At 45.0% G+C, this 20,315-nt stretch overlaps 2 protein-coding genes across 2 annotated transcripts in view; one reads left to right on the top strand and one right to left on the bottom strand.

Annotated features, from left to right (window-relative positions):
* Hif1an (hypoxia inducible factor 1 subunit alpha inhibitor) overlaps window positions 1-3,367 on the bottom strand; it is a 13,760-nt gene extending 10,393 nt beyond the window's left edge. The window contains exons 1-3 of the mRNA XM_021152512.2: window positions 3,107-3,367; window positions 2,620-2,870; window positions 127-275 (exon numbers count right to left, since the gene is read on the bottom strand). Coding sequence (XP_021008171.1) covers window positions 127-275; window positions 2,620-2,870; window positions 3,107-3,355 — 649 coding nt within the window. The 5' untranslated portion in view covers window positions 3,356-3,367. The remainder of the gene's footprint in view (window positions 1-126; window positions 276-2,619; window positions 2,871-3,106) is intronic.
* A 7,250-nt stretch (window positions 3,368-10,617) lies between these two features.
* Ndufb8 (NADH:ubiquinone oxidoreductase subunit B8) lies at window positions 10,618-15,888 on the top strand. The gene is made up of 5 exons (XM_021152513.2): window positions 10,618-10,746; window positions 11,001-11,127; window positions 12,355-12,454; window positions 13,262-13,417; window positions 15,716-15,888. The coding sequence occupies exons 1-5, from the start codon at window positions 10,662-10,664 to the stop codon at window positions 15,806-15,808; spliced, it is 561 nt and encodes a 186-aa protein (XP_021008172.1). The 5' UTR covers window positions 10,618-10,661; the 3' UTR covers window positions 15,809-15,888.
* The last annotated feature ends 4,427 nt before the right edge of the window (window positions 15,889-20,315 follow it).

The raw sequence follows: 20,315 nt of genomic DNA, 5'->3' as shown, positions 1-20,315 counted from the left end.
AAAAAAAAAAAAAAAAAAAAAAAGTCCAAGGCCTAGTTTCCAGTCACGTGGCTACTAAGTAGTGGAGACAGGATTAGAAATCAGGCTTGCGTGGTACAAAGCCATGCTTTTGGAAGCATTTCTTACCTTCCATGCCGATGAGCAACAGGTTAGAGGTCAGCTGCCCCCAGCCACGTTTCCCCTGCTGTTTATTGATCCAGTTCCAGTTAAAACCCAAGAAGTCCATGACAATCTTCCTACCCACGGTGTCATTGAGTGTCTGCTGCAGATACAACCTACATTCCCCAAGAGAAAACTCCCATCAGTACGCGTGAGCGGTCCCTGGTAGTGCCCCGCTACGTCGGGAACTCAAGGCTGTTACTAGCATCTCCAAGGCAAGAAGGTGAACAGTAGTCACAGAGGTGAATTCTTTCTCCGTGTCTGAGCTCTGCTCCACAGCAAGCTCTTCAAAGGCACGATTCTTCACCCTCTGGACCACAATACAGACTACCTAAGAATCAAGGTTTCATGAACAAGAGCCACGCACATGGGGATTTCACACAATGACGTTCCCTGGAAGCCTGTCTACAAAGTCTATGATGAACCGGACTCCTTTCAGGACCTGATCCACCTCCACCTCCTCTGGACCCTGATGACTGCTGTGGCTGATTCTAACACTGTCCACCAGCTGCCTCCTTTGTGGGACCTTGGTTCGACTGATACAATGTCACAGAGGGACTGTGTTGCTTCCAAGTATGATTTTAGGAAATAGTTCACACTATCCTGTTTTTCCCTTTGCTACATCCAAACTGCAAAATTCCAGATTGTTACTACTGGGACAATTTGTGTCAGGAATAGACAAGTTGATGTGACCCAGGCCAAGCATGTCTGAGTGAAAATAAGGGACTTCACTGCCTTAAGTCCTAACAGTTACGGCAACATTAATTAGAAATCTCAGTAACTTGGAAAAACCTAGCTACAAGGAACCTCCTAGGTAGGCTCTCTCAGGGTAAGAGAGGCTGGCCCTGAATCCCTCACTATTCTGCTTCCACTTCCTGAGTGCTACAATTACACACATGCACCACTCTGCCAGGTATAACACACCTACTTACCAAAAAAAAAAGTAAGCCACAAATCTAAACCATATGCCTATTACAACTGAGCTATAAAAGCTCAGAATACCTCTCAGTATGCATGTGAGGTCACAGGACAACTTGTGTGAGCTGGTTCTCCTCTTCCACCATGGTGGTCTTGGAGATTAACTCAAGCTGGCGGGCTTGGCACTTAGCACATGTACCCAATGAGCCATCTCATTGGCCCAGACCTTTAAAATCTAGTCACTTAGTTACATTCTAATGCTAGGAAGCCAGAAAGAGAATCAAGACAGGAGACTACAGAGTACTCCAGATATGGCCATCAAATGTGGGACGGTCAGTCACTGTTAAGGACTCAGCGAAAGCAATTCTCCAGGGACAATTTTATAATGTGGGACTGACTGCTGTCTGGAACCTATATAACTGGGCGGTCCTCAGAAGTAGAAATAAAAACAAAAAGGAAGAATCACTCTTCCAAATGATTTTGGACCAATGGAACAAAACAGTGTATCAAGCAATGTGTTCTGACCTTCCCAAAGCTAGAGGATCCTGATACCCCTCAACCCAAATCATAAAGGATGGCTCAACTTTTTGTCCCTAGCCAGAAAAGTATTTGAGAATCAAGACTGTCAATTTCAGGGCTAAATCCAACAAGCAATTATTGTCTTACTCTGTGTGCATGCGTGTGCATGTGTCTGTGTGTGTGTGTGTGTGTGTGTGTGTGTGTGTGCGCTTTAAATGTCAAAAGGGCTGCAGAGCTGGTTCATCGGGTAACAGCTGCAGTAGGAGACTGGGACCCACATGGCTCGGTTCCCAGGACCCACTTGGCAGTTAACAACTATTTGTAACTCCTTTGCAGAGAATGGAATGCCTTCTGCCCTCTACAGGCATTAAATACACATGGTGTGCAAGACATACAGGTAAACACCCATGCACACCTTTAATCTCAGCACTCAAGGCAGAGGCAAGAGGATCTTAACGAGTTTGAGGCAATGCTAGTCTATATGGCAAGTTCCAGCCAGGCCAGTTAGAGCTCCAGAGTGAGTCCCTGCCCATCCCCCGCCCCCCCAAAAAAAACAATAGCAACGAAATACAAACACCTGCACACATAAAACACAATCGTTTTTTTTTTTTCCAAGAAATCAAAAGATCTTAAGTAAAAATCTTCCATTTTGAGCTTGAAATTTTCGAACCCTGGACAGCCCTCCCAAACAGAAACGCACAAGGATATAACTGGACATATTTCATCAGCCTATTATAAGTTCCACATAGGCACGGTCAAAGCCTTTCTTTCGTCTGACTGACCCTGCAAGACAAGTGTCACTCTAACTACCAAAGACAGGAAATTGGACTCACAGTTCAAGGCTAATGCTGCCCTCATCCACTAAGCTAAAAAGAACCATCAAGAACTCAAAGCGCAGAGCAGAATATTCACTCGTGAAACCCCGAGGCTTGGAGGTGCCAATCTCTTCTTACCCAACTCCACCACACCTTCAAACAAGTACAGGAAAGCGGATGCCCTGGTTCTACTGACGGGTCAACTTACCGCTCTTCTCCCCCGCGCTGCTGTATAGCTTGTAGTTTCTCAACGAACTCATGAAATTTAATTTCCTCCCTGTTGGACCTTGGCTTAAAGTTCTGGAAATTGCCCATCTTCTTCTCATCATAGTATAAGAACTTATGGGTGCTGGCACTGTACACAGAGAAATCTCCGTTGCCAATATTCTCTTGCAGGTATTCGAGGTCCCACTTCAGTGCAGGATACACAAGGTTTGTGTCGGTCAGCACCACTGGCTCCTAAGCAAAAACATCAAAAAAAAAAAAATCAATGAAGTAATTCCAAGGCGCTAATATGTTCTTCTCGACGATATCTGTATTTGTCAAATTCACAACAGTGTCTCCTGTCACGCACTCCTGACGTAGCATCTCCCTTTCCCGCCTCTCAAGCCTCTGTCCACAATCCGATCAGTGTGCCACCTCTCCGCTAACGGGGTCCCTTCCTCCACCCCTTCAGCAGCAGCCCCGCCCCCCACCTCATTTTCGATGAGCTCTTCCGCCCGAGGGTCACTCTGGCTCAGACGTGGGATGGGCCTGGTCGGAAAGCTGTAACTTCGTAGCTGGGACTCATCCCAGGCCGGACCCGGAGCTTCGGCTTCTTCCCGGGCCTCTCCAGAGCCAGAGGCCGCAACCTCGGCTGCCGTCGCCGCCATCTCTACTCTAGGGACGGCCCCGCCGGAAGTGAAAGCTCCGCCCTTTCCGGAAGCAACAACAACGAACACCATAGAGATGAACTGCAAGAGAAACCGGTCGAGACCTTTTAAGCAGGTGGGCGCCTAGGTTGAAAGAGCGCTCCCTAGCGGTGACCTGCAGCACTACAGTCTAGGCTCCATAAGTCCGACTCGCTTCGTTCCTTAGAAAAGGGACAAATAAGCCCACGAAATATTGCTGCCTCCCTATGTTCAAGCCTACAGAGGCAAAGACGGAGGCAAGTGTAATTAAGCTTTAAGCTTTACTCTCACGGGTGGGGAGAGAAGCCAACGCTTAGATCCACTTAAGGAATCACTAGAAAAATCAGTTAGCACATAGACCTTGGGTAAAGCTGTCCTGAAGGCTTAGACAGATGATTAATGACAAACTGAATTCATTCAGAATCTAGAGAAGATCAAGGGCTTATAGTTCCAATTACTCCAGACGCTGAAGCAGGAAGACCACTTGAATCCAAGAGTTCAGAGCCAGTCTGAATAATACAACAAACTACCATCCCTTTAAAAAAAAAAAAAAAAAAGGTAATATAAAATCCATTTTTGTTTAGTATTATTTGATTTTTCTGCATCTAGCACTATCTCACCTACTTAAATCTAATCTTGCAATGAGACCAATGTTATGCAACCACAGATATCCACATTTTCCAACAATACATACTGGTTATAAGAGAAGATATTAATTGTTTTGTTTGCTTACTAGACTATTTTTTTTAAGATTTATTTATTATTATACATAAGTACACTGTAGCTGACTTCAGATGCACCAGAAGACGGCATCAGATCTCACTATGGGTGGTTGTGAGTCACCATGTGGTTGCTGGGATTTGAACTCAGGACCTTTGGAAGAGCAGTCAGTGCTCTTAACCGCTGAGCAGTCTCGCCAGCCCTTACTGGACCATTCTAATGAATACCTACAGGAGGCCAAGATTGTCATCCCATGGTGTACATATCCTATTTAAGTCTCTCCCCTTAAAATGACAGTAGGAACTGCATCTATGACAGGGTGGTGTCCCTGTAATTAGGTAACATTATATGGCAAAGATATAGTCAAAGTCCCTAACCAGTCAAATTTGAGATCATCAAAATGGAGACTTATCTTGAGTAGGGCAGACATTATCTCTCTAGCCCTTTAAATTTGGAAACATTAGTTAGAGACAAAAGGCTTGGGGATTTGAATCCATAATATATGCTCTTTGGTTTGCCTTGAATATATATGTATATACATATATACACACACATATATATGCATAAATATTTCAGAAAATGACAAGTGAATTCTTTACAAGCTGAGAAAGACTTTTGGCTAATAAACAACAAAAATATGGGAAGTGTAACCCTATAAATTCAAGTAATTGAATTTGACCAATAACTGCTATGCTTGTAAAAGGATTCAGAGCCTCAGATGTCATGGCATAGGCCTTGGTTTCACACTGGTGAGACCCTGAGCTGTGGACCTGACTAACTAGAACCAATACTCATGACAAATGTGAGATATTAAGTAGGTGTTGTTTGGGCTGCTAATTTTATGACTTGTTTAAAGAACACTAAAACAAAATTTAACTGAATATGCAGCAATAGAAATTAATACTTCTGTCTTAGTTATATACCTATGCTACATAGTCACTGTGATATAACAAATTGATAACAGGGTTATCTCCATGAAGGGGTTTGGCAGCAGTCAAGATTTTATCTGCAATGTTGAGGTTTTTTTTTTTTTTAATTTATAGCCTTGAAAATTAAGAATAAACCAGACCTAGAAATTCATATTATTAAAATCAGGAATGAATGTAGGAACATAACACTGACTTTACAAATATAAAAAGCAATATATAAGATACTATCAACTAGTGAACGTTAAAAATAGAGACTCTAGATGAAATCGAGGAATTCCTGTAAAAAACACCAACTATAATAACTGATTCAAGAAAAATCTAGTTGGACCCATATCAAAACTACATTAGGGATTTTTTTTATCCCATAAAGAAAAGCCCAAAACAATGTGGATTCATTGATGAGTCCTACCAAACACTTAGAACAGAATTACTATCAATTACTAACAATCCTTCAGACAGGAGGAGGAGGGAAGACTTCCCCATTCATCCTATGAGGCCCGCATTACCCAGATATCATGATGAGAAAGCGAGAGAAAGCAGTTTAATATCCCTTATGAACAGACATACAAAAGTCCCTAGCGAAACAAATCTAGCAGCATACAAAAAAGTTTACATACTATAACTAAATGGGATTTATTTTTGGAATGCCTACAGCCTGGGCTGTCCTGGAACTTGCTCTGTAGACCAAGCTGTCCAGAGTACCTCCTGCTTCTTGCCTCCTGAGCACTGTGATTAAGGGCATGAGCCACCACTGCCCAGCTTTAGAGTAGAGTCTTTTGACAGGCTTTTGTAAGACCCCCTTTCGGGGACCCCCACTCTAGTCTCATGAGTGAGAGAGCACCCAAAGAAACATGAGAATCCATCTTGCTGTAATCACATGAGGCAGTTTAATGATGGAGCTCAGGACCGACATGCATCCCACACAGGAGATAACGGATGTCGGCCACGAGGCTCGGAAGCTAGGGGTTTTTATGGGGTAAGGGGCTTAGGGGTGTGGAATTCAGCATAGTGACACACTATTGGCTTATTCAAACATCAGCAGAAAAATTACATGTACGTGCAGGGTGTCAGAGTTCTGTGAGTTGTTGACTCAGTTCAGATAGCCCTGTTATGTCCTCACATTCCTCTTTATCTTAATGGTCAAGATGTTCCCAGGAATGTTTTAACTACGGGGCATACTCGGGTTTGCTTTTCTTTTTTTCTCTTTCAGCTTTAACACAATACTTTCCATGATAAAAGCAGGGTACCGAAGGACATCATGGAGACAGTAAAAAGACAGGAATGGTGATATATACCAGTTGATAGAACACTTATTTGCATGCACAAAGTCCTGGGTTTGCTGCCAAGTACCATACAAACCAGCCACGGTAGTGCATGTCTAAAACCCCAGGGCTTGGGAGGTAGACACAGGAAGAGGGAGGTTCAAGATCAGCCTCAGCTATATAGCAAGTCCAAGGGCAGCCTGCTCTACAGGAGACTCTATCTCAACAAGAGGAAGGAAGGGAGGGAGGGAGGGAGGAAGGGGGGAAGGAAGAAAGGAAGAGAGGAAGGAAGGAAGGAAGGAAGGAAAGAAGGAAGGAAGGAAGGAAGGAAGGAAGGAAGGAAGGAAGGAAGGAAGGAAAGAAGGAAGGAAAGAGTGTGCTTAGGGGAAATTTTTACAGATCATACATCTAGTAAGGAAACTGCATCTAGAGTTCCATAAAGAACTCTCAGGGCTCAACAATAAAGAATAAAACTCAGTTAAAAGTGAACAAAAGACTTGAACAGGTACCTCTCCAGAGAAGATCTATCATGGCTGAATGCACATGAGAAGATGCTCAGGGGAGAAGAGGGCAATTTGTTATGGAAGGAACTATCTGAACAGTCATAGAATTTCTGTACAAAGAAACCAAAAGAATCTTTTGTGCAAATGCAGCTTGAGTAACAAGGTGCATATAAAGGAAATGCAAGCCTTGGTGGAGAGCAGAAAGCGGATTCCCAGCCAGGGTGGTGGCCCAGGCCGAAATTTCAAGCACTTCAGGAGTTTAGGCAGGAGCAGAAGGAGTTTGAGGCCAGCCTAGGCACATGGGGAGTGGTGAGATCTTCACAGAAAGAAAAGAATCAGGGGGGCGGGGGAAGCAAGTGGATTCTTGAGTTCTTTCTCATACAGTCCAGTCATTAACATCAGCCAGCATATGTTCATGTTACTGGTCTCAGGAATCCTTCCCTCCCTCCTGTATTAGTTACTGAAGTCTGGGACAAAACAACAACAACAACATCTTACAGAAACAATGTGTGGGGTCCCTTTAGCTTACAGTTCTCAGGGCCAGGCTGCCCAGGCGGGAAGTTATGGTGGCCAGAACTTGAGCAAGTTGGTCATATTGCATTCACTGTCAAGAAGCACAGAGTGATAAAACCTGTCTCTTGGTTTCCCTTTCGCCTTTTTATTCAGTCAGCAACTCAGCCCATGGGACAGTGATGCCTACATTTAGAGCACGCCCCACCTTGATTAACTTAATCTGGAAAAATCCCCCCAGCTGCCCGGAAGTTTGTTTACAGTTGATTCTAAATGCCATCAACTTGAAGATTAACCTATTCCTACCCTACCCCATTTTTATCTTTAGTTTTTTATTCTCTTTGGTACACATCGGTCTACTTATCCAAGTTAAGCAAATGCAAGTGAGATAATGTTGTAGCCTACTTGTGCTCCTCTAAGAAGATGTGTATTGGAAATGTACCCCCCCCAATGTAAGTATTAAGAGGTGAAGCCTAATGGGGGGAATTCGAGTCACAGGGCCCCACTTTCATGAATGAGTGGTCCCCATTATAAAAGGGCCTGAGGCTGGGAGTTCAACTGATGCTTTTGCATGTGACCTCGTGCCTTTCACCTCCTGCCTTTTGCCACCAAATAGCATTCCAGGAGACTGTCACCATGAGTGGACCCCCTCAACTTTGGAGCTCTCAGTGTCTGGAAATGTAAAAGAGAAATCTCCATCTTTTCCAAATGTTCCTGGTCTCCAATCAGAGCAAGAAAGATGCAGCCACACCCACGGGACTAGTCACTACAGAAGCAAGCATTAGTGAGGGCAGGAAGACACGGAGCTGGCTCTTCAGCTGCCAGGAGAAATAGGAAATGGTGTGGCTGCCTTGAAAAGCAACCTGGGAGATTTTCAGTAAGTGAATCATACAAGGTATCCCCAGTGTGCAGATCTATTCTAAGGATGTAGCTGAGAGAATTGAAAACATACAACCAAGCTTGATATGATGTGTGTCCCTGTAACCTGAGCACTTGCTGGGCCCAGGCAGGAGGGGCTTGGATTTGAGGCCATTCTGAGCTTTAAAGTGAGTTCAAGGAGCGCCTGAGTTACAGAGTGAAAACTTTGCCTCAAGGAGCTAACAAACAAGACCAAAGAGCAAAACAAACTCATAGAAAAAAGAAAAAAAATACACTATGTAAACTCACAAAAAGGTATGTACTAGCATTTTACAGTAGCTTTATTCACAACAACTCCAAAGTGGAAACAACCCAAAGTCCATTAAATAATAAATGTGCAGAGTGTACAATAGATTATCATTTATTCATAAAAATGATATATTAATAGATATTGGGATGTATTCACATTATGAGAAAGAAGATAGATACAAAGTCCACATGTTATAAGAAGATTCCATTTTTTTTAAAGATTTATTTATTTATTATTATATGTAAGTACACTGTAGCTGTCTTTAGACACACCAGAAGAGGGAGTCAGTTCTCATTACGGATGGTTGTGAGCCACCATGTGGTTGCTGGGATTTGAACTTGGGACCTTTGGAAGAGCAGTCAGAGCTCTTAACCACTGAGCCATCTCTCCAGCCCAAAGATTCCATTTTTATACATATACTGTGTCTTAGTTAGGGTTTTACTGCTGTGAGCAGACACCATGACCAAGGCAACTCTTATAAAGGACAACATTTAACTGGGGCTGGGTTACAGGTTCAGAGGTTCAGTCCAGTATCATCAAGGCAGAAACATGGCAGCCTCTAGGCAGGCATGGTGCAGGAGAAGCTGAGAGTTCTACATTTTCATCTGAAGGCTGCTAGCAGAATACTGGCTTCCAGGCAGCTAGGATGAGGGTCTTATAGCCACACCCACAATAACACACCTACTCCAACAGGGCCACACCTTCTAATCATGCCACTCCTTGGGCCAAGCATATACACACCATCACATACTGCTTAGGCAAAAACATAGAAACAGAAAGTGGATTAGTGTTTGCCAATGTGTGGACGTAGAGGAATATGCTAATTGGTATGAGATTTCTCTGGGGCAGTGATGAAATGTTTTAGATCTAGATAGAAGTAAGAGTCACACACCTTTGTAATATACATTTAAAAAATCATTATACACTTCTCCCCCACCCCACCCCCGCGACAGTCTCACATAGCCCAGATATGCCTTAGACTCATTGTGTAGCCCAGGCTGGCCTTAACTCCTGATATTTTTTTGTCTTCATTTCTCAAGTGCTGACATTACAAAAGGCATATACCATCACATAAGAGTACACCGTGGGGCTGGAGAAATGTCTCGGGGCTTAAGAGTACTGGCTGCTCTTCCAGAAGACAGAGGATCCAGGACCAGCGTTCAATTCCCAGCACCTGAATGAAGGCCAACAATCCACTGTAATTGTGGATTCTTTGAAACTCCAGTTCCAGGGGGACCTGCTGCCCTTTGGTCTCCTCCACTACCACATGCATGTGGAGTGCAAACACACATGTGGGCAAAACACCCATACATATAATTTTCTTTTTAAAAAAGAATATGCTATGTTCTATATAAACAAATGAATAACTTATACCAATGTTGTTTCTTAAGCAACATGAGATCAGGGCTTGCTATTAGTTAAATGCAGATGCTGTCAAATTAATTCTGATGATGTCTAACGATACTACAAGAGGATAAAATGCACTGCAGTAGCCCTCCCCAAATCTATATGTTGAATAGTACACGCCTGTGTTTGTCGGTCTGGTATACATTTGAGAAGGGATTCTATTACAGTAACTGTGTCTAAAGAGTTGATGGAAATACGTGCATACTCACAATGGGTAATATATCCAAACCCTACTTGTACAAATAAAATGAAAACTTAATAGTATGCAAACCTGTCTCCCAGTCTGTGTTAAGAGTTTGTTAATTATGGTCTTTCTGTTTGAAATCTGTTTTTTCCTGAAAAAAAATGGGAGGTTTGGGGTTGAGTCAGGAGAGCCGCCTCCAGTAATAGGCTTGGTTTTTGTATTTGTTGGGTTGAGGTGATTGAGACATTTAGATGAACTGAGACAACTTTGAGTATATAAGTAAAGAGATGAACCTATTTGGAGAAAGGATCGAACAAAACCAAGAGCTAAACGTGAAAAAGAACTGTGTGTGAGGACAGAAGGCTGGTTTACTTTGCACAGCTGTCTGAGATATTCGACCGGTGCAGCCCCGAAAGGGCCTCAGTCGGTTGAAGGCGAAAAGGAATACCGTAACTTGAAATATCAAGTAAGCAGTAGCTTTGTTTTCTCTCCTTCTTGCTCTCTGTCCTGGCACCTCATCAGCCGCTCACCGTCCAGGCTCTACAGCTTATTTAAATAAAGCCCGCCCAGCTCGACGCCGGGACTTCTGCGCTGGCTTCGGAGATCGCGTTTGGCCCGGCTCAGCCACCGTGACCCGCTTTTGCGCATGTGCAGAGTGAACCGCGGAGAAGGTGAAGATGGCTGCCGCCCGGGCTGCGGCCCTGGGAGTCCGATGGCTGCAAAGGACAACCCGGGGCGTGGTGCCACTGGAGGCACGGAGAGGTGTGCACGGTGTGGGAAGCGGGTGCCTGAAGTTTACTGCTTCGGGAGGGGGGCATCCTTGGGACGGTGGCGGAGGTGTCCTGGCTGGGGTTGGGGAGGTCGCGGTGGATTCGTGTGCCCAAAAGAAGGGATACAGGGTTGCTGTAGTCCGGCAAGGTGCGGAACTCCAGCCTCTGCAGTCACTGCGGCTTAGTGCTTTCTGGGTGGGCGCCTGAAGCACCGTGTCCATCTGACCTGCATCCCTCTGCGTCCAGCCTTCCATATGACCAAGGACATGTTGCCGGGGTCATATCCTAGGACCCCAGAGGAACGCGCCGCGGCCGCCAAGAAGTATAACATGCGTGTGGAAGACTACGAGCCATACCCGGATGATGGCATGGGGTGAGTGAGGTAGAGGACTCCGGGCAGGAGCAGTAGTGGGTGAAGGCTGTTGGATTGGGTGGTGCGACTCTGGCGTTTTCTCCCGGATCCTTGTAGTGACCCTTCAGAGTCATTAGTGCGGGTGCTTTTCTAGGTTGGGGGAGAGGTGGGAGTGGGTGGCTGAGCAGCTGCAGCCGAGAAGACTTCCATTTTTTTTTTTTTTTTTTTTTTTTTTTTTGGCTTGGCTCAGGCTGTTTGCTCAAATGAGGAAACCGAGGTTATCATAGCTCCCTCGAGGACTCTAGAATAGTGAGATTCTTCCATGGCTCCATCCAGAGCACTGCGTTTCATTTAGATTGAGCATCTGCTGGGCTCAGGTGCTGACATCTAGGCACGTGACCAGGCGGGAACTGGGACCCCTGTCCTGAGAACCTTGCTGAGGTTGGGATACTCTATATTTGTGTACGTCTGGGTTTTTTGTTTGTTTGTTTGTTTGTTTTGCTAGTTTGTTTGTTTTTTGCCATTAGGGATATGAAAATGTCACTGATGGTTAAGCAGATTACAGGATTCCATGTCAGCCTTCATTCTTCAGTTGGTGTTAGTCCCTTCTGGCCCTCCCTCTATTCCCTGTAACAAAGTTAATTATGAATAGTGGTTAAACATCATCTTCACTTCCCGTGTTAGCATTTTTCTTTTCTTTTTCTTTTCCAATCACTTTTTGGACACGTGTCCAGTTTCCATTGCTTGTTTTTTACTTTGTTGTGGACTAGAACAGCCTGGGCAGGAGTCTGTATAAGGTGAACTTGGATTTTTAGGGGGGAAACCAAGTTAAGTGAGACCGCCATGTTTGAGGTGTTTGAAGCATGAGGGTATATATCACCTTGTGGTTAAGAAGCATAGTAGCTGTGGAGAAGAAAAGCCTTTTCTAATGTGTACCTATTTTGGTTTATCCAACAAATGTGGGTGTAGTTGATTGCTAAATTCCCTTTAGTTCTGAGATGTGTGACTTTTCTTTGTAAAAGAAGATAAGGCCATATTGTTTCAGGATTTGACATAACCTCTAACTATATTTTGGACTTCTTTGGTTCTGTGCTTAGTACTAAGACATCTTGATTTGGGGGCAAGTTCTTCTATTCTAAGTGATGTAGTTATATATATGTCGATTTGTTTCTGATCTTTGGGGGCGAGGGCTTTGAATTGTCAGGGATTACCACAGCCCTTTCCAGAAGTTCTTGCTGTCTCTCTCAGGTATGGCGACTACCCAATGCTCCCCAACCGATCACAGCATGAGAGGGATCCGTGGTATCAGTGGGACCACTCAGAACTCAGGATGAACTGGGGTGAACCGGTGAGAAAAGCATTACCAGTTACCCTTCCCTTCCTCTCAGTTTCCTTGTGTTTTCCTGGGGCTTTATCCTCAGTGCACATGGTGCTTTTTTGGCTAAGCTTTTCTGCTCAAGGAAGCAAGGTCCAGTGATCTGAGACCTGAAGTTCTGCATATGGTACACAGGATGGAACTTACCGGCATACTCAAAGCCCTGTGTACTGTGAACATTGTGCGGGTCATGCTTGAGCTACCTTTGCTGGAGCCAGCATTCATCTTTAAGGCTGGCCCTGTGTGTCTTGGACCTGGCTCAGAATATTGCCCTAAGAAGGGTATTGCTTCTTTGAAGCCTTGTCTCAGGCTCTGTCCATTCCAGATTGCCTGTTGTCTCAGTTAGGATTTCTATTGCTATAATGAAACACCATGATCAAAAAGCAAGATGGGAAGGAAATGATTTATTTGGCTTACACTTCCATATCACTGTTCATCTTTTAAGGAAGTCAGGACCGGAACTCAAACAGGGCAGGAAGCTGGAGACAGGAGCTGATGCAGACGCCATGGAAGGATGCTGCTTACTCGCTTGTTCCCTGTAGCTTGCCCAGCCTGCTTTCTTGTAGAACCCAGGACCACCAGCCCAGGGATGGCACTACCTCCCCCATCAATCACTAAGAAAATGCCTTACAGCTTGATCTTATAGAGTCATTTTTCTCAACTGAGGGTTCCTTCTTTCAGATAACTCTAGGTTATGTCAAGTTGACACAGGACTAGCCAGAACGCCTGTCTTTTGCAAGAACAGTTTGTGACAGTTAGTTATGTGCCTTTCTGCCACAGATACACTGGGACCTAGACATGTACATCAGGAATCGTGTGGACACATCGCCTACCCCTGTGTCCTGGGATGTCATGTGTAAACATCTCTTCGGCTTCGTGGCTTTTATGGTTTTCATGTTCTGGGTAGGGCACATGTTCCCTTCCTACCAGCCTGTGGTGAGTATCTTACGTGCTCTCCGAAGCACATTTGCCTCCTTTCCTGAGGGAGTGAAGTTGCTGGGGTAGGATAATAGCCAGTGCCAAGCTTGGCTTCCTAGAGTTTTAGACAAGAGAAAGATGAAAGGCCTTACCCTCCCGCCCAACAGGCGTCAGAGCACTGCTCTGCCCCACTGCATGGACCAGATAACTGAGGAGACAGACTTGAGCACTAACTAGTGGCTGAGAATGCTGAGGCTAATCTTCAGTTTCCATCTGAGGACAGTCATTACCACTTATATTCTAGTAGTAACCAAAGACTCTAGAACTGAAACCTTATCCTGTACTGAACAATGAAGGGCACTTTCTGCAGGGTACTGGAAAGAGTTGTGATTCAGAGCATCCAAAGGACATAGAAAGTATACTTCCCAGCTTAAAGGAGGGAGTAGGACCCCTTAGGTAGAAGATATAATAATGAGCATCATGTGAACATGTGTGTGCGAGCCTGGCACAGCTTGTATTCGTCCTCCTACAGTGGCTGTACAGAGGGGGATGGCCCATGGGGAGGGAAGAGGATTAGAACTAGTGGACAGGGCTGGAGAGATGGCTCAGTGGTTAAAAGCACTGACTGTTCTTCCAGAGGTCCTGAGTTCAATTCCCAGATGGCTCACAACCATCTGTAATGGGATCTGATGCCCTCTTCTGGTGTGTCTAAAGACAGCAACTGTGTGCTCATATACATAAAACAACTACAACCAAAAAACTAGGGGCCAAAAAAACCACAGGATCTGAGTCATGAGAGGTCAGAGAACTATGAGGGACACGAGAGACAGTAGGAGGGGGACAGATGGTGAGTTAGGTGATAATATAAATAGGGCCAATGAGATGGCTCAGTGGGTAAAGGCACTTGCTACCAAGCCTGTTGACCTGAGTTCATCCCTGGGACCCCCATGGTAAAAGGGAGAGAACTGGCTCCTGTGCGCTGCCCTCTGACTGCCACGTGAGTGTCGTGGTGGCAGTGTGCCCACACACCGAGATAGTAAATAAGTAAATGTAATAAAAATAATCCAAAAATTTAAATCAGCCTTTAAAAAACTAGTTCCTAAATAACCAGCTACATAGGTTCCCTGGAGAACTCCCATATGTTAATGTTCTTCAGGCCTGGTTCTTAGAAGTCCTAATTCTATGGCTCTACAATAGGCTTCTAGAATCAATATTCTCAACAGTTTCTAGGTAATTATGAAATGCACTTAGAACTGAAGATCACTAGATTATGAGGTGAATTGATTAGCTCTGTTGGGCAGCTTTTATTGCAGAGCTGAGGATTTGAACTTGATGGCAGAGTGGTGTATTAATCAAACAAATATTTATATAACCTCTGCTATGTGCCAGATGCAGACTGTGTGCTAGGGGGAAGGGATGCAGGGATTTCTTGGGCTTCCTCTAGTACCAGGGAGCCATCTTTGTTTGTGACAAGAAGCCTGGCACTGATACGGGCCAGGCTCTTAGGAAGGTTAGTCTAGGAGTGTCTCCAGGGTGTTTGGAGGAGAAGAACTGCAGACAGGGGCTGCAGTCTTTGCAGTTGGCTGCCCAGTGCTGCCTCTGAAGGGAGCTGGCAGAGTGTATTCACTGACACAAGCCTTGCTAAGCCCTGGGGACCCTTTGCTGGAAAGCATATGGGGCTGTGGTGAGCACTGACTTCCCTTCAGGAGAGCAAGGAACAGTGTGGCCCTTCCATTTTTCAGTTCTGTAAGCACATCACCCTTTTCTCCTCCCTCTGAGCTGTGTTCTCTGACAGCTGTTTGTTGGTAAAGCCAGCAGCCCTGAAAGCACGTTCCAACCGCGTCTCCTCTGCTTTCCCCCACACTGCTCCTACACGCCTCATTTGCCAGGCCACTTTAGTGGTGGAGCCATTAGAGGCTGAGTGACTTAGAGGAGATTGAGTCTGTCTCGACCCCGAGAGAGAGGGAGAGGGAGAAGGAGAGAGAGAGGGAGAGAGAGCGAGAGCAGGATGGATGGATGGATGCACCATCCCATTTAGAAAGCTTTGGCTTGGACCTCCCCCCCTCCACTGCTCACTTGCAGGCAGACACCACTTCTCTAACAACTTAGGCTCTCTCTGTGCTGCGGGTTGAGCATGGCAAGAGCATCCCTCTGCCAGTTTGCTCAGCTGGGTCTGACCAAAGGCTACTATATGCCCATTTGCTCTGTGTGATTGTTAACTCAAGTAGGGTATAGTCAGGTATTGGCTGGCTGGCTGTTGTTCTTGCTGACCCTTGTGCTTTTTTTTGTTTTTTTTGTTTTTGTCTTCTTCCTTAGGGTCCGAAGCAGTACCCTTACAATAATCTGTACCTGGAGCGAGGCGGTGACCCTACCAAAGAGCCTGAGCCTGTGGTTCACTATGATATCTGAGGAGGCTTGATGGGCTTTGTGCCCTCGTTCCTAGAGGCTTAACCGTAATGAAATCCCTAATAAAGCTCAGTGCTCTGGTTTCTGTGTCTCTTTCTCCAGGAATAGTCACTGCTGTGAGGATCCAGGTCCTTGTCCTTCCCTCTGCGTGCTGCCTGCCTGCCTGCATTCCTGTTTTCCTGCTCTGATATTGGAAGGATGGGAAGGAAGGTTAGGAAATCAGTGTAAGAAAATCACAGGTCATCTCACTGGGGCTGGGAGAGTGGTTTTCAGCTGCAGTCGCACAGCAGAGAGTGAAGGATCCGCTGTTGCCCATTTCCAGGGCCAAGAGGGAAGGGATGTGCTCTCTTCCCAATTTGGAACAAGATTCATTTTCCTTAAAAACCATTTTTGTGGAGCACATCTATAATCTTAGTATGCAGGAAGCTGAGGCAGGAGGATTGCATGTTTGAAGCTGGTCTGGGCTACATAGTAAGGCTATCAAGACAACCCAACTTTTAAGTAATACTTGTTAGATTTAAAGACGTGTGGTGGTGCCTGTAATCCCAGCACTTGGGAGGCTGAGGCAGGAGGATCTCCATGGGTTCAGGACTAGTCTAGGCTATCTAGTGAGTTTGAGGCTAACCTGAACTATATATAGTAAGGTGGTTTCAAAACAAAGACCATTATTTAAACTCTTAAATAAGTTTTAAAAGAAAGTAAGGCATTTCAAGCGATGGAACAGTAGGAAATGCCTGGTCAGATCTGTGGCATTTCTTCATCCCCCCCTTTCAGAGCAAGTTTTCTAAAACAGCTTCTTAGTAAGTTAGCATTGTCCCTATTTATGAAATAAGGGATGCGTCCAAGCTCCGGTGACAGCCTTAGAAGAAAGCTGTCATAATGCATCTCTATTTTCTAAAGCATATGTTGTCAACCACAAAGTATCTATAGGCATCATTGATGAATATGCAAGGACATCATGGCCACTTTGCCTAAAGGGTACATGTGTCACTGAGAACTACTCCAACCCTGACCTCTAGTTGTCACCTTTGGAGGTGACGGTCTAAAGTTCTCAGATTTATAGTGTTTGGTCAGATGGCTTTAATCCCAGCATTAGGAGGGAGAAGCAGGAAAGATCTCTGGGCTCTAAATCAGCTAGTGAGGTGCTGTCTCAAGAAGCTGGCTCCACTGGGGAAATAGGGCTTAAGAGTACTGGGTGCTCTCCCAGAACCCACATGATGGTTCACAACCATCCGTAACTCAGTCCTCAGGACCTGACACCATCTTCTGACTTCCAGAGACACTGCATGTGGTGCTCAGACATTCAGGCAAACACTCATAAAATTAAAAAAAAAAATTTTAAAGGTTGGTTGTGGTGGTACATGCTTTTAATTCTAGCACCTGGTGGGTGGGGCAGAGGCAGGTGGATCTCTTTATCTACATAGTGAGTTTCAGACTGACCAAGGTAGAAAGACCCTGTCTCAAAATCAACAACAAAAACCCAAAAGGATTAAAAAGTATAGCAATCAGATTAAAACTTATAAGAAAGCCGGGCGTGGTGGCGCATGCCTTTAATCCCAGCACTCGGGAGGCAGAGGCAGGCGGATTTCTGAGTTCGAGGCCAGCCTGGTCTACAAAGTGAGCTCCAGGACAGCCAGAGCTATAAAGAGAAACCCTGTCTCGAAAAACCAAAAAAAAAAAAAAAAAAAAAAACCTTATAAGAAAGCAATAACAGTCACCAGGGTGGCCGTGGAATAACAGACAAAATAGCCACATTTGTAGTCTAAGCCATAAGGCTCGTTGAGTAGAAGTGACTGGTGCAACCATTAAAAAGTCTGGGCTATGTGGGCTTCCAGGCAAGCCAAGCAGATATCGTTAACCTTCAAGAATTGGTGGAAGGAACCATGGTGGCTCATGCCTGAAAAGAAATGGTCTAAGTATGGTTTCTGGATTTTGTAAAATTGTATGTGTGAGATATCCAAAGAGGATGACCTGAGTACAGTGCCTGTCGAGTTTCCCGTGACCACTGACCCCATGTCAGCCCATCTGCAGTCGCAAGTGAGTCAACGCACACTCTGTTTAAGGGGTGGCTTCTTGACAAGAGTCTTACTATGTAGCTTTGGCGGAGATTAAAAGTAGAGCGTTTTCTTAAGTTAACCTCATTTCCTTTGGAAACCTGACCCATAAGAAAACAGTGTTTCTCCTGCATCAGTACAAATAAACCCATCAGACTTAAGTCACTATTTTATTGCTCCGAAGAAAGACCATGACAGTAACAACTCGGGAACAGTTCATTGGGGGTGTGCTTACAGTTTTAAAAGCTTGGTCCATTATCAGCATGGTGGCAAGCATTGCAGGTATGATGATGGAGATGTAGTTGAGAGCTGCATCCTGATCTGGGTTGTGAGTGGGTGGGTGGGGGGGGACGGATGGATAAGAGTCTGACTGGGCCTGCCATGGGCTTTTGATCTTAAAACCTACCCCCATTGACATACATCACGAACATGCTTCCTTACCTTCTAACCTTTTCAAAGAGTCCCACTCCCTGGTGACCAAGCATTCAGGTATACAGGCCTTTGGGAGCCAATCTTACTCAGACCGTCACATCATTCAACTTAGATATGGGCTCCATTAGTGGATTATCTGGGCAGGTAAAAAGTGCAAAAATTAGGGAGTGGAACTGAAAACGTTACTTCTTGAAGAATTCTTAGATTTATTGCGGGCTGCTGAGATGGCTCAGTTGGTAAAGATATGTGGTGAACACCTACCTGAGTTCAATCTTTAGGCCCTACATGGTTGGAGGAGAAAATCCATTACTTCAAGGTGTCCTCTGACCTTTGCGCGTGTACTATGTATAGTGTGTGTGCATCCACACATGCACACAGAATGTCATTTTAAGTTTTTTTTTTTAACAAAGATAAACTCCTTAATCATCTCATTCTTAAATATTTATTTATTTATTTATTTATATGAATGTATATGGCTGTGTGCCGCCAGGAAATGATGTTGGATACTCTGGGACTGGAGTTAGGCAGTTGGAAGCTGCAATGTGGGTGCTGGGAATTGAACCTTAGGACTTTAGTGCAGATTTCTTTTGTGGTGCTCCATCAGTGTGGTTGGTACTTCTGCTTTATTCCCTAATTTGGGAGTACTGTCCAAGGTTCAGCTGTGTGTGTGTGTGTGTGTGTGTGTGAGAGAGAGAGAGAGAGAGAGAGAGAGAGAGAGAATCTCCTGTACCCAGGGTGCCCTTGAACTTGCTGGGTAGCTTGGGTACCTGAAGACGACCTTGAACTTTTGACCCTCCACCCTGAAGTCTCCACGACTAGTGCTGGAGAAATAAAACCAGGGTTTCAAGTCTTCGGGCAAGCAAGCACTCTCAGCCAATCCACACCTCTAGTTCCTAAGGCTCAGCCAGTCATTGACCTTGTTCACTCCCCAACTCCACCCCCATCGCCAGCTCACCTGTGATAGGACACTAAAAAAAAAAAAAAAAAATAGTTGTAGCAAGAATGGTCCTGGCACAGATGGTGCCACACATGGGTGTCTATCTGATTTCAGAACTGCCAATCAGATAATGGGCACCCCAGTTTCAGAGGTGACCCGGGTGGAACTCACCATAGGATTCATGCATCAAGTGGCACTTTTGAATCAACCTGGGTATCTTCACCTGCCACAATTATCTCAACTTGAAAAACATCTGTGATATCTTTACATTCTCTTTTCCTCTGCCTCGAGGTTTTAACTCTGTTATCAGCAACACCGGGTCTCCCTAGCTCTTGGGCCCCGCCTGTCTTGAATCCTTTCCTTTCTCAGTCAGGAGAGCCAGGGCAGCTCTCCTTCAGTCACCAGTATTAATCCAGGCTTTCTTCACCGGTCCCTGGGCTGCTCTATTCCTCTTGTAATTGGGTCCCTGCCTTCCTCTCTTTTTTCTCCAAAGGGATCCATACTGCCAGATATAAAATACAATTGCCACTAGTGCCTCTGACCCAATAATTTTCAGTAATTCCCTGTTAACTGCAGAATTAATTGGTATTCCACAATTTATCTATCAGTACTTGTTCTTGATCAGTCTCTTTGACTTACTGTATGGGAAATGCCAGCACGCCCATTAGCTGCTTCGGCCCCCCTTTTTGCTGAAATATCACCTAGTGTTCTTTCAGCTCCAAGGAGTAATGCCCATGTCATGTGCCTGAAATCTTCCATGAAGTGCCTGGTTCACAATCGTCTCTTTTTCCACACGCAGCCGTTAATCAGTTTGTGGACACCCTCTACTAGTAGGCTCCAGTGTGCACCACTACTATTTACAACCTCGATTGCTTTTTAGCTAAATAGATCACACTGAGAGCTCATGGGCTTCCCTCACTTTAATAACTACATAATAAATTGAATTAGTGTTTTCCCTTTCCATACACAGGAGCCTGACGCAAATAGAATAGACTAGCATGTACTGGTGTGGGGGCTAGAACTGTGCAATCCTAGGGCAAGTGAGGCAGGCCCTGATGGGAAACCTCTGCGCTGTCGGTGCGGATTA

This window comes from Mus caroli, chromosome 19, assembly GCF_900094665.2.
Source record: "Mus caroli chromosome 19, CAROLI_EIJ_v1.1, whole genome shotgun sequence".
NCBI lineage: Eukaryota > Metazoa > Chordata > Mammalia > Rodentia > Muridae > Mus > Mus caroli.
Note: the sequence above shows the minus strand (reverse complement) of the source record. Positions and strands in the feature narration are given on the sequence as shown.